Genomic DNA, 19,800 nt, shown 5'->3' on the forward strand with positions numbered 1-19,800 from the left:
ATGCATCCGATGAAGTGAGCTGTAGCTCACGAAAGCTTATGCTCAAATTGGTTAGTCTCTAAGGTGCCACAAGTACTCCTTTTCTTTTTGATAATTCTACCACTTTTAGTTTGGGCCTGGGGCTGTAGTACCCTGTGTAACAACCATGTTTTACCGAGCAGGTGGACTGAGTTCTGGCACCTGTGGTTTTTCTCTGTGGGAGTCTGTGTCCAATGGTATACAGTGACCAGACAGCCTTCTTAAAATCAAAAAATCATTTAACAATATGAACTGAAGCATTTAGAGAGAGAGGATTTTAAAACAATCTACATGCATGTAAAAAGAAAAGGAGTACTTGTGGCACCTTAGAGACTAACCAATTTATTTGAGCATAAGCTTTCGTGAGCTACAGCTCACTTCATCGGATGCATTCAGTGGAAAATACAGTGAGGAGATTTATATACACACAGAACATGAAAAAATGGGTGTTATACACTACAGTACCCACCTGCTGAAGTGAAGAAACAAATTGACAGAGCCAGAAGAGTACCCAGAAGTCACCTACTACAGGACAGGCCCAACAAAGAAAATAACAGAACGCCACTAGCCATCACCTTCAGCCTCCAACTAAAATCTCTCCAACACATCAACAAGGATCTACAACCTATCCTGAAGGATGACCCATCACTCTCACAAATCTTGGGAGACAGGCCAGTCCTTGCCTACAGACAGCCCCCCAACCTGAATACTCACCAGCAACCACACAACAGAACCACTAACCCAGGAACCTATCCTTGCAACAAAGCCCGTTGCCAACTGTGTCCACATACCTATTCAGGGGACACCATCATAGGGCCTAATCACATCAGTCATGCTATCAGAGGCTCGTTCACCTGCGCATCTACCAATGTGACATATGCCATCATGTGTCAGCAATGCCCCTGTGCCATGTACATTGGCCAAACTGGACAGTCTCTATGTAAAAGAATAAATGGACACAAATCAGACGTCAAGAATTAGAACATTCAAAAACCGGTCGGAGAACACTTCAATCTCTCTGGTCACTCGATTACAGACCTAAAAGTCGCAATATTACAACAAAAAGTCTTCAGAAACAGACTCCAATGAGAGACTGAATTGGAATTAATTTGCAAACTGGCTACAATTAACTTAGGCTTGAATAGAGACTGGGAGTGGATGGGTCATTACACAAAGTAAAACGATTTCCCCATGTTTATTCCACCCCCCCGAACTGTTCCTCAGATGTTCTTGTCAACTGCTGGAAACGGTCCACCTTGATTATCACTACAAAAGGTTTTCTCCCTCCTCCCCTCTCCCCCCCCCCCCGCGCTCTCCTGCTGGTATTAGCTCATCTTAAGTGATCACTCTCCTTACAGTGTGTATGATAACACCCATTTTTTCATGTTCTGTGTGTATATAAATCTCCTCACTGTATTTTCCACTGAATGCATCCGATGAAGTGAGCTGTAGCTCACGAAAGCTCATACTCAAATAAATTGGTTAGTCTCTAAGGTTCCACAAGTACTCCTTTTCTTTTTGCGAATACAGACTAACATGGCTGCTACTCTGAAATCTACATGCATGTGTATCTTATGTAAGGGTTTACCAATCCCTGATAGTAATCTAGATAGGCCTGACTTCTACAGATACCACAGTGGGTAGGTGTATCTCAGCCTGGTTCCCCTGAACAATGGCTCCTCTCTCTTGAGAGTGTGTTCCTTTTGATCTTCTCTATTTGTGAACCTTTTTCAGTCCTGGCACTGTCTCTTAACAGCTCTCAAGTGTTTGCTGATAAGTGGCTTATCTTGATCTATTGTTTCTGTTCTTGCTTGTTTTTCCCCAAGACCTTTTATTAAACAAAGCCAGTATGTTCCTGCAGTAAACATCCCAATAACCAGGTCGACATACTGTATTCATTAATTATTACAGAGCATCTCCAAATCTGTCACTGATCATATGCGAGTAAATTGCTTTTTATAACAAAAAGCACAATTAAGTATTTGCCAGACTGATTCTGCAAAGCATTTAGGCATAATTCATTATTTCAGATGTACTCAGTCAGATCCCTTGCCTTCTTTTCTTTAAGGTGAAAATCTTCAATCAGGAAACAGAGGTTAATGTTTGCTAACAAATGTTAGTGTTTCAAACTGTACTTCCTCCCCAATACATTTTTTGCTGTAGAAGCCTTAATTAGAGTTGAAAGGCATTACAAGAAGTTCATGCTAATTACAAAGAATGAGTATTTGGATCTGTCTTGCAGATGAGGTGGTGCAGAGACAACCAGTGACTGGGCTTCAGTTGGGAATCTTGAGACTTTAGTGACTTCATACAGAATGAAAGCAAGCAAGCTCATGATTCCACTCCCAGTTGGTAAATTCCTGAACAGTTAGGCTATCTCAGTAGTTGTGGCCAAGATTGTTCCCTGCAGTGATGACTTTTTATGTGATTTGTAATTTTCTCTTGAAATACAAACAATAGAAATACTACACCGTGGCTTTTCTTTCTTCGTACATTTTAATAAATGTTGGAATTACGGAAGATCTTGAATAAGTTTTCAAAACATAATGTAATAGCTGTAGAGTTAAGGAATTCCAAAAGTCAATAAATAAGGAGTAATGGAACAAATCTCCTGATTGAAAATTTGCAACCCTGATTTGGAGATGTTGAAAATCTTGGTTAGCTTGACTAAAGCGCAAGAATATGCAACATTTGTCTTAAGTGAGGAAAGAGGGAAATTAATCCCTATTTTTTTTTTAAACCTACTATAGCTTGAGAATCCTGAGTGTGTTGCACTTTCAGGGATTTGGGGTGAAATCCTGGCTCCATTAAAGTCAATGGCAAAACTCCCATTGATTTTAATGGGGTCAGGATTCACCTTTTATGTGTAGAATAACAGAGCAGTTGAAATGGACATCAGTTTTCTGTGCATTTATTATAATTTGTGCTATGCTGGAAGCAAGTCCACATGTACTTTGGCCATCTTTATCAGAGCACCAGGAAATGTGAATTTGCAAGATGGAGTGAACAGGGGTTCCATCAGTAGCCTTATGGAATAACCTCAGCACAATATTCTCAACTCTTTCTCTTGCCCTTTGGCACACAGGTAATTGGGGCACACAAATGGCATGCACTTTAAGGTCTCACATCTGCAAGCTGTATTTTTGACAGGAAAAAAGCTGAAATAAATAGGGTGAGATAAAAATGGAACAAAAGGAAATGTGAAATCAGTTAAGGAAACTCAGCTGGGTTTTAACAATTTTGCAAAATGTGTATTAGTAATATTTCATATCTTAGCTTCGTATCATGTTTTTCATGCCAAAACACTTTATAGACATTACATATTGTATTTTGGCATTGCCTCCCTTACCACTAAGATGCAGCTGCTTGGGTAGAATATGCAACTGTTTAACAGCATATCACAACGATGCAAGTTTGCAGCAATAATAAATATATAGCTGATGCAAGGGATTTTTAACTGAACGCATAAAATCCAATTTACACTTTGTTGCTTTTGGTGTCTAAGTAACAAGTGATATTGCTCATATGCAATATTATTTTAGTGGGGAATAATGGGAATAAAGCCTACTGGGATCACTCCTTTTTTGCTGTCCTGTCTGTTTGGAGCTCTCTCCAACCAACTTACTACACCTCAGCTTAAAACCTTTCTATTTTCATTATATTATAAGTGACTGCTAAGTATTTTGTGATGCCTGCATGAAGGATGCTGTCTAAAAATTGCAGATGTGAAACTGGCCTTCCCTTTTACTCTTCCTGAGTAAGCTTCATTTTGCTGTTAAGAGTGCACATCCTATTATGGATCTGTAACTGCAAGAATAGCCCTACATGAGCTTTAGTAAGACGAACATCTACAAGATTTCTATCAAGCATTCTTAAAATTATAATACCCACCGGCTGAAGTGAAAAAACAGATTGACAGAGCCAGAAGAGTACCCAGAAGTCACCTACTACAGGACAGGTCCAACAAAGAAAATAACAGAACACCACTAGCCGTCACCTTCAGCCCCCAACTAAAACCTCTCCAGCTCATCATCAAAGATTTACAACCTATCCTGAAAAATGATCCTTCACTCTCACAGGTCTTGGGAGACTGACCAGTCCTCGCTTACAGACAGCCCCCCAACCTGAAGCAAATACTCTCCAGCAACCACACAACAAAAACACTAACCCAGGAACCTATCCTTGCAACAAAGCCTGATGCCAGCTCTGTCCACATATTTATTCAAGTGACACCATCATAGGACCAAATCACATTAGCCACACCATCAGGGGCTTGTCCACCTGCACATCTACCAATGTGATCTATGCCATCATGTGCCAGCAATGCCCCTCAGCCATGTACATTGGCCAAACCAGACAGTCTCTACGCAAAAGAATAAATGGACACACATCTGACATCAGGAATCATAACATTCAAAAACCGGGAGGAGAACACTTCAACCTCTCTGGCCACTCAGTAAAAGATTTAAGGGTGGCAATTTTGCAACAGAAAAGCTTCAAAAACAGACTCCAACGAGAAACTGCTGAGCTTGAATTAATATGCAAACTAGATATCATTAACTTGGGTTTGAATAGAGACTGGGAGTGGCTGGGTCATTATACATATTGAATCTATTTCCCCATGTTAAGTATCCTCACACCTTCTTGTCAACTGTCTAAATGGGCCATCTTGATTATCACTACAAAAGTTTTTTTCTCCTGCTGATAATAGCTCATCTTAACTAATTAGCCTCTCACAGTTTGTATGGCAACTTCCACCTTCTCTGTATGTATATATATTTCTTCTTACTATATGTTCCATTGTGTGCATCCGATGAAGTGGGCTGTAGTCCACGAAAGCTTATGCTCTAATAAATTTGTTAGTCTCTAAGGTGCCACAAGTACTCCTGTTCTTTTTAGAAAGAACTAGTGGCATTAACGTTTTTCTGAAAGCTCACTCTTGGATGTTTACTTAACTTTGATATTGGTCCTCATTTCAGCTTTCCAGTTGCAGCAGAATGTGGTGTATGCACCCCTTCTAACAGTACAAAGCTATAAATACAGATAGCTGCGGAGAAAAATAGGGACGCACTTTTAACATAATGAGTTGGTATCCATGGCCATCACTTCAGTGATGGTGTGCCTGATACCCTATGCAGCATGTTGCTTGACATATGAGGCGCATGAGATGGCCTTGTGCCTTTTTGGAAGATTACCTGGCATACTTTGAAGGGCCTGAAATAGGAGGAGAAAATATCACATTTTCTCCTTCCTCATGCCTCTCACTTTGTGGCTGCATGGAGAGAGATTTCTCCCTTTCTCATTCTTAGTTCCTGGGATGGTGGGGTTACTTTCCTCTGAACCCCACCGGGAAACAAAATTCTCTCTCTTCCTCTTACATCACTCTTCCTGTGAGTGCTCCCCCTTCTGCCTCAGACAGCAGGGAGCACTCCTTTGATCAATGGCTCATTTACTCTGGCTAAGCCCAGCAAAAGTGAATAGCACAGTGATCAACTCACTTGCCCAGTAGACCCTATTATACTGAACATGTGTAAATTGTGATCTCACAAAGACCTGGGTGGGGCCCTGTGCAAAGTTGCTCAGTCTGAGGTTTTGTTGTTGTTGTTTGTTTAAATAGTGTGTTTGAAAGCACCAAAATATATAATGACAGGTTTCAGAGTAACAGCCGTGTTAGTCTGTATTCGCAAAAAGAAAAGGAGTACTTGTGGCACCTTAGAGACTAACCAATTTATTTGAGCATAAGCTTTCGTGAGCTACAGCTCACTTCATCGGATGCTGTAGCTCACGAAAGCTTATGCTCAAATAAATTGGTTAGTCTCTAAGGTGCCACAAGTACTCCTTTTTCTTTTTCCAAAATATATAGAAGCTACTTTCATTGTCATAGTTCAAAGGTTTCACTGAAAGTTGCAATGCCATTAATGAATAACATTTCAGGAAAACTAGAGCCAAGACGCTTAAAGGATCTCCTCATTTTAGATTGTATGATTCTCGAACTTATATTTTGTAAACAAACGGTATAGGAACTCCTCTGCATGGCTTTGTTTTGGACTGAACCAAACATAAGACGAAAAGATCTAATTGTGCCTGCAGTTGTTTCATACATTTGGACTGCTGTTTCAGCTTTCTGTGTGGCCTTGCATTAGGCTGTTTGTTTAAACTGAGCCAAAAGCCACTTTTCTAAAGATGATTTATACCCCCTCTCAAGTTGACAGAATGGGTATGTGGGGAAGCTCAATTCTACAATTTGGTGGGAGCCTTCTATCTTCAGTTAATAGGATTCAAAAGTACAAGGAGATAATGTAGAACTGGCCATAAAATCATTCTAGAACATAGTTGCAGGGGTCTCACCTTGTTATTCTAATGTCTTGCTTTCAGGGCTTTTTTTTTTTTTCTTTTTTAATAAGCAACAACAGTATGCAGCTGACTCAGATCTGAACTTTGCAACTCTTCTTCTCCTCTCTATGATGGGCCAAACCAAAAACCTGCAACTGAACACTTCTGAACTTAAGATCAAGCCCTGGCTTCAAATGTTATAATTTGGATCTATCTCCAACTTTAATTTATTTTGCACAAGTGGAGGAGAGTACACTTCTCTAATGCAGATAAGTGGAAAGAGCATTTAGTTTTATTTATCATCTTTGCATTTAAGAACATTACGCATTAAGAATTCACTTTAAAAATGAATGTTTTTTTTTCTGATTAAAAACAAAAAAGGGAAAGTAGCTGGGTTCCCCTACTTAGACATTGGAGCTCACTTTGCTCTGTGTTAATGTAACTTAGGGCTTGCCTACACAGTGGGATAATATGCACTACGGGGGTGTGATTTCTAATGTGTTGCACATTAGTCTGTGTAAACATTGCTGAAGCACACTAAAGGTTCCCTAATGTGCTTTAATGTAGTGCTGTACAACATTATAGTACTCTAGGGAATCTTTGGTGCTCATCAGCAAGGTCTACAGCAGGGGTGGGCTGTTCCTGGAAGCAGCGGCATGTCCCCCCCCTCCGGCTCCTATGTGTAGGGGCAGCCAGGGGGCTCCGCACGCTGCTCCCGCCCCAAGTGCCTCCCCTGCAGCTCCCAGTCTCACCCCAGAGCCTGTACCCCCAGCCCTCACCCTCTCCTCCACCCCAACCCCCAATTTTGTGAGCATTCATAGCCCGCCATACAATGTCCATACCCAGATGTGGCCCTAGAGCCAAAAAGTTTGCCCACCCCTGGTCTACAGGGACCAATTAATCAGCAACATGTTAGTGCACTTTAGAAATCACACCCTGATAGTGTATATTACACTCACACATAGACAAGCCCTGTGCATAGTGTCTGGCCACAAAAGGTGGAATGTCTTAAAAAGAAGTGAGTATGAGTGATGATTTGGGGTAATTCATTTTATGTCTGATAAAATAGTAACCAGACGGTTGTTACCCTGTACATTAGTGACATTGTATAGTTACTGCCATTTCTGAATGTTGTATGGATCTCAGGGATGAGTGATTACAGAACATCTGCAGTAGACTTAGCCATATGGACAATCCAAATCCAATTTAAGCAAAGTAACATGAATAAAAGGTCATTTTTCCAAACCAAATGAAACCTACTTTCTGTATGAGTTGTGCTAATGCTTGCTGAACAGGGAGTTCTGATCACCCTCTCTCAAAAAAGGATATAGCAGATATAGAGGGAGTTCAGAGACTGACATGACAATGATTTGAGTCATGGAAAAAATTTCTCCATGAAGGGAAATTTAAGCATAGGAGTGCTTATTTTACACAGGATGCAAATAGGAGGGAACATGATAGAGGTGTACAAATAATGAATGGCATGGAGAAGGTAAACTTGGTAGTTCTATTCACTTTTTCTTCTAATATAAGAACATTCAATACAAATGAAAGGCAACAAATTTACAACTGATAAAGGGAAATGTATATTTTTTAACAGTGTATCATTTTGTTTGCGACACTCATCCCAATTTATAATTAAAGCTAAGTGGTTAGTAGGATTAAAAATGCTTAAACATTTATTTGCATAAAGAAAACATCCACAGTTCCACCAGATAGGATTTTTGTTTATAATGGATATAAACTCACATTCTTCAGGACACAAGCCAACTACTAAATAATAAGAGTAAGGAAGAAAGTTTCCCTGTGAATGGGTTATTCCATTATTGTAGACTGCAAAGTTTCTTGCACCTTCTTCTCAAGCATCCAGAACAGGCTAATGGTAGAAACAGGATTGTGGATCACATGGGCCAAGGGTCTAATCTGCAGGGCTGAACAGAGGTTTTTGAGAGCTTAGGGCAAAATCTGAAAATGAGCCTCCCCTCCCCCTTTCCAAAACAAACAAAAAACAAACAAACAAAAAAAAAACACTGAGAGGAAGCCAGGGGGTAGGAAGGGGTTGGAGAGCGAGCCCTCCCCACACTCACCCTGCAGCTCCCGGGAGGCTGGGCCTGGCTCCTCTCACGATGGAGGGGCAGGTAGCCAGGCCAAACCTAAATGGCGCTGTGGCCCTATGCGCCAGTTGCAATGACACTCGCTCAGATTTGGCTTGATCACCCCTCCTTTGTGATGGATGAGCCACCGGGCCAGACCTGAGTGATGCTGCAACCCCATATACCAAGTCACAATGCCACTCTGTTTGGGGGCATTCTCAAACAAGGAGCCAAGAGCAATCTGCCCCTTTTCCACCCACACCCTCTGGATGGCCTGGCTGATCTGATATGGCAATTTCTATATCCCTATTATGCTGTACATCTTCATGGAAAAAAAAACTTAACATGTGAGTTTTTTCCCTGTTCTCATTTAAAGGAGATGTGGGAAAGCTGTGCCCCCATTTGGGGGCATCCCTTATACAAGAATTAATTTATGTAAAAGTACTCACGTACAACCATGATGCTTGTTTTAGTAATACATATAATTGGAAAACAGAACATTTATTTATTTAGGGAAGATTTGAATTGTGAAGGAATAATTTAGAGGTGACTCTGCTTTCTTGAATCATAGCTCCTGGAGAGCTTTTATTAACTTGTCATAAATTACATATGAAATATTGCTAATTTACTTTAGGGATGCAGAAATTCTGATGAATAATCCTAAGAATTGAAAACTCATGATCTCACCTCTGAGGGAGCCACTTTTGTTAACACCATGACATCTCTGGGAAAACTGAGTCACAGAATCATTATCAAACTGTTGTATTTGATGTTTTTTGAAAACTGGGAAACTGCTTCTGACTTTATCATCACAGGCAAATTCTGTTATCTGTGTGCTACATGTGAAAAATCATACATTTTTAATGGTTTTTCCTTCCAACATTCACATGAAATCTCCACCTAGTAAAGTAAATGTGAACCTCGTTCTCTATCTTTTTGTAAACAGTATTTTATTGCATTAATCACTCATGTTAAGAACACAATTTCTCCATTAAACTCTTACTTAAGAGCACAGGAGACATCAGAAAATATTTATTGTTACAGTGGACTTTCCCTGCATTCCAATAATTATTTAAAATAGAAATACTGAGAGAATTCACTTTTTTTTTTTGGCAGACTAGTGTATCATCTCTCTCTGTGTGTTATTACAAAGGGTGTATTCGAGTTAAAAGCACATCAGCCTGCCTGAAAACTTCACTTTGTTTTTTTTCCTCCCTTTTGAGAGTCAGGTAGTGAACTGAACTATTGTTATAATGATACTTTGTAGTTACAGTGAAGGATTTTGTAATTGCCAAGTTTTAATAAGAAAATGTATCAAGTTGCATTTTAATAATTTACCTCATACAGCAATGTGTATGAGTGGCCTAATTACCAGAGGAGCAGATGCCTTTTTTGCAGTTTCAGCTGTAATGGAGAGGTTTTGGGTGGAAAAAATACAAAGTTTAGTTTTAGCTATGTTAATGTAAATTGGGAAAACATCCAGGAAATGATGTCAGCAACAGTCTGCGAAACAGAGAAACAGGCTGAGTTGTGGGACTGGACTGAGTGAGATACTGATTTGAGTCTCATCACATGACAATGATTGTTGAAACAAAGTATGTGTATGAGGTTATCTGGGTACATCTACAACTGTAGATTGAGAAGAGGAGCTCACCAAGAACAGAGTGCTGTGAGACACCCACTTATATTGGAAGAGGAGAAATCCAAATTCTTGGGGTAAAATCCTGGACCCATTGAAGCAAGTGGAGTTTCCCATAGACTTCAGAAGATCCAGGGTTTCACCACTGGTCTCAAAGGACTCAAATTAAATAAAGGCCCCATTTCACTTTACTTACGCAACATGTGGTTTGAAAGTTTTGAGACAAAGGAAATAGGAATGTCTTTGTGGCACTCTCTAATCTTCATATATCAGGTAGCAGTAGGTAATATTCAGTGGCTTTCTGCTTTTAATAAATGGCAGATAGGAATTCATTTGGGTTCTAGATTTTTTCCTTCAAGATCAGTTGGCCATTAGTATTTTATTTTTAAAATACTTTAAAAAATCCTAGATTCTTATCTCTGAATAGCTAACTTCATCGCATTTCCTGCTCATCTTCCCCCCCCTCCCCCACCCCCCGACATAATTCAGGGCAGGTAAAGAGGCATATGCTATGCTCCATTTCTAATTTTAAGGAAGCGATTTGAATATAAATTGGGGGGTGCCAGCAATCTCAGTTGTCACCTCTAGGTGATTATTTTGTCTGTATTAAGATCAGTATAATTCTGGAATTTGTATTAGCTACTGTTTTGAATTTTTTTTCAGTATAGCTTTTGGACACACTATCAAAGTGGATTTAGGGCTTGTCACAGGCAAAAAGTTTGCCATAGCTATTCCACAGTAGCTCCCCAGGTGAACAATCTTATTCTGCATAAGAGTGCCTTTGTGCACTTTACCTTAAGGGCATTAAGTGGACCCGGAGGATTAGGATAAATCGCATAGAGGCATTCTTAATGCAGAACAAAAGTGTCCACATGAGGTGCTAGTGCAGAGTGATTGGTGTGTTTTAATTCCACACCCAGCTTATTTCACAATTGCTTCCTCATGAAGACAAGCCCTTACTGTAATAGTTGCACAACAGCTTCTTAGTCCAAATGCAAGCCCTGATGCTGGACACCACAGATTTTTCTCAGATGAACAAACCAGAACTTATGAGCTATTGATGTCTGTAAATAGAGCAGTGTAACAGTGCACTGCATTTCAAATGACTGAGTTACCAAAGACTAGAAGGGGGCTTTCCGTGGCCTCTTTCACCATCAAAGTTCAGATTTGGATTGAGGTTTCTGATGCACCTTACACAATATAAGATCTTCAGGGTCCAATCTAAACTGCCTCCCACCTTCATTTGGTCCACCCAACTCCCATGAAAACTACTCTCATCCCACCTCAGCTATATAGAAGTAGAAAAGCTACAAGAGTAGACAGCCATCTGACAAGGAAGGAGCACAAATAGGCAGGGGAGGTATGGCATATCTGTGGTGCAGTACCAGACTGCGGCGGGAGATGGAAAGAACAGATAGATTGAGCAGTGAGGGCGCTGAGAGTGTGTGTAGTCCATTGACAGCTCTATTTCTGGATCTGTAAGGTGTTTGGCAGTGAGCAGGGCTCCTGAATATGTAAGAACTTCTGCAGCAACATGGATCACCTAAGGCTGCTACTCTCAGCATTAACCAATGAGGATGAGATGCCATGTACTTGTATGTTGGATATTATGACTTGTTTTGTATTACTCACTTAAAGCTAAGCAAAGATTAAGAATACTGTGCAATATCAGTTCTGCAGAACTATTTCAAAATCTTGGAACTGTGATATGTTTCTATAGATCTGACGTGTTCCAGTGGGTGAGTTATTCCCAGTTGCACTTCTGTTTTGCTCTTTGTTGAGATGTAAGCTGGAACAGCAACAGTAGGCTGCAGTTTAGCTAGGAAGCTGTTTCAGTGAAATAGTATGAGATCGGGTTCATTCACTGCACGAGTGTCCAATATGATCCTGACATGAAAGAGCTTGTATCCTCTCTCGTTCCCAGTGGTACCCAATGTCATTCTGCGTGTTTGAGTCCCAGCACTAAATACAGGGCAGCACTCTAACATTGCAGTTACTAAAAACTACCTAAACAAGTGTGAGCATTTTACTGGATAACTCCCAAAAGCTAGTAGTTTCAACGGGTGGGTTGTGGGTGGCTGAGTATGTTTGGAGTTGCTGGGACCTTGCTTACAAAGTTTTTGACAAATAGCTGCAAGTAGGATGGGACAAAACAGATACTGTAAGTACAGCAGTGCAGCAGGAGATTAATCACTCCATTGAGTCTAAGCTGGGAAGTTTCCAGGAGGCTGTATTTGACAGGCCCTTGTTAGAACTTTCACATATTGATTTAGATCTTTGCAAAACATTGGATTGTTCTCTGAAGCTGCGGGGGTAGAGTCAAGCTTTTTTTTTTTCCTCTCTGCTAACATTTTCATCTTCTTTCTCTCCTCTAGGTGTGTGATGTAAAAGCAGTGGGCAGTCCTTGGGCCCTCCCCCACACTATTGTAACGTCATGTGCCAGTATGAATATTAACACAGAAACACATACTTCAGTACTCAGCAACCAAAGGAGAAGCTAAACACTAAGAACAAATGACTGGACTGCTTGAAAAACTTTGGGCAGCTAACTCCTTCTCCTTCCCTGCTATTGTGAAACAGCTGGAAGACCAGAACTGAAACAGCATTTTTTGTGGATATTTTTTCTTTTTTTAATTTAATTTTTTTCCCCTTTGTTTTGGGTTTCAGACTCTCAAACTGCACTGACCATAAGCACTGGACAGCAATATGTGTCATGTCATTGTAACTTGTCGCTCAATGCTGTGGACACTCCTGAGTATTGTCGTGGCTTTTGCAGAGCTCATAGCTTTCATGAGTGCAGATTGGCTAATTGGCAAAGCCAAGCCTGTGAGCTCCGAAGATATGGACAACAGGACAGGAGGCTCACAGGACCCTTACCATCCAACTTTGGGCATCTATGGGCGTTGCACCAGAATCTCCCACATGCAGGTTTCCAGACGAGACACACTTTGTGGGCCCTATGCAGAGAACTTTAATGAGATTGCCAGTGGGTTCTGGCAGGCTACCGCTATTTTCCTAGCTGTGGGGATCATGATTCTCTGTGCTGTGGCATTTGTGTCTGTCTTTACTATGTGTGTGCAGAGTATAATGAAAAAAAGTATTTTTAATGTCTGTGGGCTGCTACAAGGGATTGCAGGTAAGTGTGATGTGACAGCAATTGAAAACTTCCCCAACGATTTTATACATATCTCTTCCCTATGCCAGTGTTTAGGAATTTGTCTTGTTTGAATAGCTAATCATCATGTAATACATTGACACTGGCAGGAGGATTAAGGATTGCTCTGTGCCAAGACCAAAGTTTCCTATGTTGCTGTGCAAGTCTTTCTTCCATTTGAAAAGTGTGTTTCAGTAACAAGGAAGCTCTCCTTAGCTTTGCTTTGTGTTGTTAGCAAACGCTGGCACCAACAATAGTGTGTCTGCCTCTCGCTACTTTAATGATTTTTCCATTAGTTCTGAATGCAGTTCTCTGTGCCTGTGTCTCTCACACTTCGGCGTCGTGGTGAGAGTAAATCCCAATCATAGGGCTATATTTGCATGCACAGTTCCCATTCCATGCACTTATCCAAGAACACAGTTTGACCCACAGTGCTTGCTAAATAAGACCCTTTCTCACTCATCAGGGAGTTCAGTTGCTTTTGAAGAGGTAATTTTACCTTTTCACTGCCTAAATGACAGTCATTTGAACTGAACAAATGAATTGGCTTCTGGTGACTTGTCATTTCTCAGTGTCCTGAGAAATTTGGTCAGATATTGTTCAGTTTTATTGTATATTTCCTGGAGCTTAACAAAAATTCTGTGCGGTGAGATCAAAAAATGAATGCTAAGTTCCTCCCTTTCCAATGGATGTTAGCTAGTAGTTCTGGGAGCTTTCATTAATAAGCAGTGTAAAAAACCACTATCATGTGAAAGTTTTTGTATTATACACTCTGCTTTGATCATTTCAGGACAGAGGATATTCTTCAGCTATAACTATAAAGACCTTCATGGATCTACTTGGTAGTCACCAGGGTGGCAGCAGGAAATAGGATATGTACAGACATCTTTTCTTCACCCTCTGGGCTGTGCTCTGAACCAGATATGTTTAAACCATAGAAAAAGGTTTTGTTCAAAAGCAGGTTGGCATTTCAAATTGAGTCTCATTTTAGGCAGCCCAGTTTGCCTGAAGGTAGTAAATGCCTCTGTAGCCAAACAGTGTCCTGTTGGCTGTATGGTAAGAGGAGACGCAAGAATGCAAGCTTAATCGTTTCTAAAACTCATTATATTTTGTGTTCAGTTGCGGGCTACTTTATGCCTAGTAGCAGGGTGGGTACATGGGAGTGTGTAAAGAGCCTTCCCCTGGCTGCATGCAAAGGAGCTCCAGGATTCTTTAAACCTAGCTAGGACTCATGAGTCCCCAAAATGGGGTGAGAAGAAGACCAGGCCTGGAAGCAGCCAGCAGAGCTATCTGAGTACAAGTGCAGCGTGCATTGCACCCTGAAATAGGGTGGTGTAGTAGCTCCCCCTGCACTCCCTGGAGATCCAAAATAAAGGCATCATGCTTGCTTCACACTACCCCCAGTGTAAGGCTGTGCCCTCAAGGCACAATAGAGCCCTAAATTGGCTCTCGAGTCACCTGTTTAGATGGTGGCATACAACTAGCAAAGGGATTTTTAAAAAATAAAAACTACACCTTTTTGGTCTGACTACTCTGTTTTGGAAATTCACCATCACAAATGTGAAAAATATACAGAACTGAATGTCAGAGCCATATCATCTCATTGTACATTTTAGCTTTTCACCTTTTTAAATTGCCACTTATTTCAGAAATTAGCAGGTCAACTGTCATGTTGCTGGACTGATATTCCCCTCTTTTTAAAATGAGGTGAATATTTATAAAGATTCTAATTTCAAAATTAGTAGGAGGCAGATTCCTGTATCTAGAAAGACTGTTCCAGACTGGAGACCAGTTCTACTTGCCTCTGAAAAGGGAATATAAGAAAAAGAATTGTATGTTTTATAATTGAACTAGCTGTGCCTTTAGGAAGAATTATGGTCTCAAGAATTGAGCTATCTGATGTGTAGAGCATTTCTCATGTGTTAGGGAAGATGTCAGTCCCTCTTTTATAGAAGTGCTGTCAATGGAAGCACTTCCTTCTTATAGTGTAGATAAATCTATGTAGCGTGAACCAGGGTAATTGAAAGGTCACATTATTTAAACTGTTGCTATGGTAAAGGCCCATATAATTATTTGCAGCCAGCCATCTTGTGACTAGTGACTTGTTCTCTCAAGACTAATTTTACTGAATGCATTGCTGCTTTGTGCCGACAGTGTTGCTGTATCTGGATAGCTGAAAATGTTTTCCTGATGACTTGTCTGAGGTTTAATTTTCTCAGTTCCTGATTTTGGAAAACATTTAACAAAATGGTTCAAGAAGGACAGCTGTCAGCATGGTTGAACTTTAAGTAACAGAATTATAACAATATTCCCACATCTAGAGTAATGCTGCGGCTATCAAAGCTCGTAAAGGACAGCCATGTGTGGTCCTGACTCCTTGTCTTAAGTTTTCTGAACTTTCAAATGTGATTCTGTAAATAAGCAGGGGGAATAACGTTCATGAAGTGGCTTTGCTTTTCTCTGTGTGTGAGACATATTTGCAGTTATGTAGTACGTCTTTTCTTCAAAGATGTGATGCTCTTACTTCAGGCTCCAACCACAGCACAAGCATTTACAGGAACTAAGGATTTAGCAGACTTAATGACATTTAAAATCTCTATATCTTTGCTACAAGGACTAAATGTAATTAAAAACATTCTGCAAGTTAATCTATTCCTGGAATTCATCATGAAAAATACCCAATAATGGGCACCGGATGTATCATTTCTGTCTAGCGTCTTAGGTTGTGACCTGGGAGTTGTCTGAGGTGAAATTGTAGATTACAAAAATCCATCTCTTCTGTTATGGCATTGGTTCAACTTCTGCCCTTGGACAAATGTGTGGAGCTCCTGTTTAGGTCAGTGGGAGCCACACACATAGCTAGTTGACAGAGAGTTTTTGTTTGTTGTAGACAATCAGAAGTATAAAGCTTAATAGAAAAAAATCTGCTTCTTTAAAAAGGCCCTTCCAAAATCTTGGAATTTTTTTGTAGTGGAGTAAGTCTTTCAGCACTCACTTTTAAGACTGTAATTCCTTTTATTGTGGAAGTGCAGAAATATTAATTGGCAGTCTTAATTTTGTAAACATATCGTGCCATCAAGAAACGAATCTGTCATCTGCTCCAAAGAGTGGAACCATATCATTAGATAAATAATTATCGCGTAGCATCTAGGAGACTGGACAAGCATTCATTTGATTCTTTGTGAAGCATGCAATCTGTTTTTAAGGCAACTGAATCACTTTGAATGCTAGGGGAAAATGATACACTGTTCTAAAATACATGTAGTAATTGAGAAGCAAATAAATCCCGGTAGATTGTCATAGTAACTATCAAGCTGCAGGTAGTTAATTATCAACAGTCCATGAGTCATATGTGCATATTATCATCATTTATTTATTTGTAGTGCTTAGAGGCCCCAATCAAGACTTGAGACCCCAGTGTGTTAAGCAGTGTATAGGCCCCTAAAGAAAACCTAATCCCTGCCGAAAGGGTTTACAATCTAAGTAGATTGTATTAATAAATAAACTTCCGATCCTGGCATTCATGTTTACTCCTTATTCTTGTGTCGTGATTGACACTGTAAATTGTTTTAAAAAGCAGAGCTTCTGACAGTGACATCAGACTTCAATCTCTGGTACAATTTAGTTTCATTATGGGATTGGTCATTATAAACTTTTTTTAAAATCAGCCTTATTGGTATTTAAAAAAAAAAAAAAGTGAACCGTAGGCTCTAAATAGATAGTAAATATCTGAGTTTGAATGCTAGGCAGATACTGTCCTTCTTTTATATGAATTTCGCTGAACAGTTATCTGCCCTAGTGATTTCAGACTGGCTTATGAATGTGTGGGCTGGGACTTGTCAGCAGAGACCTTCAGTGGCACTCTATCCACATGTCAGAACAATGGGACCAGATTAGCAGTGTGAATAACTTGACATTATCTGAACTCTGAGACATCAGCAGGCCAGTCTGTTTCCGTATGGGGAACAGCACAATGTAACTCTGACAGAGCTTTACAAACAAAATAAAATGATGTTTCTTAATATTTTGGAAAGGCAGTTTAATTTGAATTTGAATTATTTGATTTAATTTGCCTTTCTTTGCTGAAACAATAATATATTACCAGCCAGGCCTATTAAATGGATGATGTAGCCCACAGGTCCTAAAACCTTTTCATAGTGTGGACTATTTTTTTTTTTTTTTTTTTTTTTAGGGAGCCATCTTTGGGACTACCTTTCCTTGTCCTCCTCCCCTGCTGCCAAACTGGGACCCCCATTCTTCAAAATCTGTTCTCCACACCATTACATTCAAAACCAATTTCACCCCATATTTATTATTTAACACATTGCGTTAGCTGCTAAAGCCCACAATCAGGTGGGGACTACGATTGTGTTTGGCATTGTACAAACATATAATAAATGATAGTCCCTGTCTCAAAGAGCTAAGTGCCTAGAAGACAAGATGTCAAGGTTCCTTCCCCACTCTGAACTCTAGGGTACAGATGTGGGGACCTGCATGAAAACCTCCTAAGCTTACTTTTACCAGCTTAGGTTAAAATTTCCCCAGGGTACAAACTATTTTGCCTTTTGCCCTTGGACTTTATCGCTACCACCACCAAACTTCTAACCGGTATATTACTGGGAAAGAGTCCATTTGGAAACGTCTTTCCCCCCCAAAATCCTCCCTTACACCCCCTTTCCTGGGGAAGGTTTGATAAAAATCCTCACCAATTTGCACAGGTGAACACAGACCCAAACCCTTGGATCTTAAGAACAATGAAAAAACATTCAGATTCTTAAAAGAAGAATTTTAATAGAAGAAAAAGTAAAAAGAATCACCTCTGTAAAATCAGGATGGTAAATACCTTACAGGGTAATCAGATTCAAAACATAGAGAATCCCTCTAGGCAAAACCTTAAGTGACAAAAAGACACAAAAACAGGAATCTGCATCCCATTCAGCACAGCTTATTTTCTCAGCCATTTAAAGGAATCACAATCTAACGCATATCTAGCTAGATTACTAACTAAGTTCTAAGACCCCATTCCTGTTCTGTTCCCAGCAAAAGCATCACACAGACAGAGGGAGTCTTTGTTTCTCCCACCCTCCAGCTTTTGAAAGTATCTTGTCTCCTCATTGGTCATTTTGGTCAGGTGCCAGGGGGGTTATCCTAGCTTCTTAACCCTTTACAGGTGAAAGGGTTTTTCCTCTGGCCAGGAGGGATGTTAAAGGTGTTTACCCTTCCCTTTATATTTATGACACAAGACAGAACAGGTGCTGAACTAAACAAGCAGGCCCGGGTGGCATGGGGCAGATGGGGTAACATAAATATAAGAGGATGTGCACATTCTCAGCCTGTCAGTAGTAGTGATCACAGTTCTCCATTTACCAAGCCGTTAACAGGTTTGCAGTTTACCATCAGTTCCTCACCATCCTCACAGTTTCCCTCACCCCAGGACAAATCAAAAAAATCTCCACTCCCAGAGGACTGATTTCCCCTCCACAATGAACATCAGTTTTCCCCAGTGATATTCAGTACACACTTGGAATCAATTCTAAAAAAAGCTAAATCTCAGTTTGCTTCAAACAATTGTTCGTCAGGTGACCTGGCCTCCTCCCACCTGAAGCCCTTTCCAGGATCCCACTCCCACATCACAAGGCCCCACCATGTTCCATCCCCCTTGTCCCCTTCAGTGTTCCCTCCTTCTAATCCTATCCTCTTCTCCAGCAGTTTCTCCATGGTGCTCCTCCTGTTCCCTCCACATGGGGCTGCCCCGTCTTCCACAGACCACGATTGAAGGGCTCTCCAGAGCCAAGTTTGGGAACTTCTGATCTAATCTTTTGTTAATAACAGTGATTTAGGGCAAATTTGTGCCTCTCTGGATTTCTCTTAAGAGGAAAAACTCTGTTTTTTCAATTGTTTGTATTTGCTGCATCTTGGTACAATAATCCCATCTCTGATTATTTTAGTAGCAGCTCTCTATCATCGATTTTAATATGTCATGACAGCACAGTTGGGTGCTTTCCACCCAAAGCTTTGCTATATCAGTTCCAGTTTCCTTAGCAAGCATCTGTCAAGGCTCCATTTTTTCCAAAGCATGGCTGTTTTTAGCTGATGTAGTCAGGATGTAAACTAGTTGTTTGTTGTAGCTATACAAATTCTGTCTCACAGATTGCTGCTGTGGACTTCAAGAATGCAGGTGGACATCTGTCAAGTCCAACATGTTACCCAGCTTTTAAACTATCGAACAAAAAAATCCAGTAAGCTAGTGACACAGGCAATTAAGAGCAATCAAATAAGATCATACCTCCAAAAAATCTCTAACCCACATTTGAATCCAGCTGTGCATTACAGCATAATCACTGCTGCCGAAAAGGATAGTATTAAAATAACTTTTAGTGTAGGTGATGTAAGATGTTGGTTTTTGTTGAAAGCTTATAGACATCATTTATTTTTGTTTTGTGTATCTCTTATAGAAAAAGAGACAATCTTTTAGCATCTCTCCTTGTTGCCTCAGGAAAGTTTCAGACTTAAATATGTTCCCTCTTTCAAAATATTTAATATAATATTAATATTGAAGTTAA

General features: G+C 40.2%; 1 protein-coding gene across 8 annotated transcripts in view; it reads left to right on the forward strand.

Annotated features, from left to right (window-relative positions):
• LHFPL2 (LHFPL tetraspan subfamily member 2) overlaps positions 1-19,800 on the forward strand; it is a 200,106-nt gene that overhangs the window by 156,847 nt on the left and 23,459 nt on the right. For all 8 annotated transcript variants that reach the window (XM_074952680.1, XM_074952676.1, XM_074952683.1 and 5 more), the window contains one exon: positions 12,459-13,219. In XM_074952680.1, the coding sequence (XP_074808781.1) occupies positions 12,790-13,219 (430 nt within the window). In that variant the 5' untranslated portion in view covers positions 12,459-12,789. The remainder of the gene's footprint in view (positions 1-12,458; positions 13,220-19,800) is intronic.

The sequence above is a fragment of the Natator depressus genome, chromosome 5 (assembly GCF_965152275.1).
Source record: "Natator depressus isolate rNatDep1 chromosome 5, rNatDep2.hap1, whole genome shotgun sequence".
In the NCBI taxonomy this organism is placed as follows: domain Eukaryota; kingdom Metazoa; phylum Chordata; order Testudines; family Cheloniidae; genus Natator; species Natator depressus.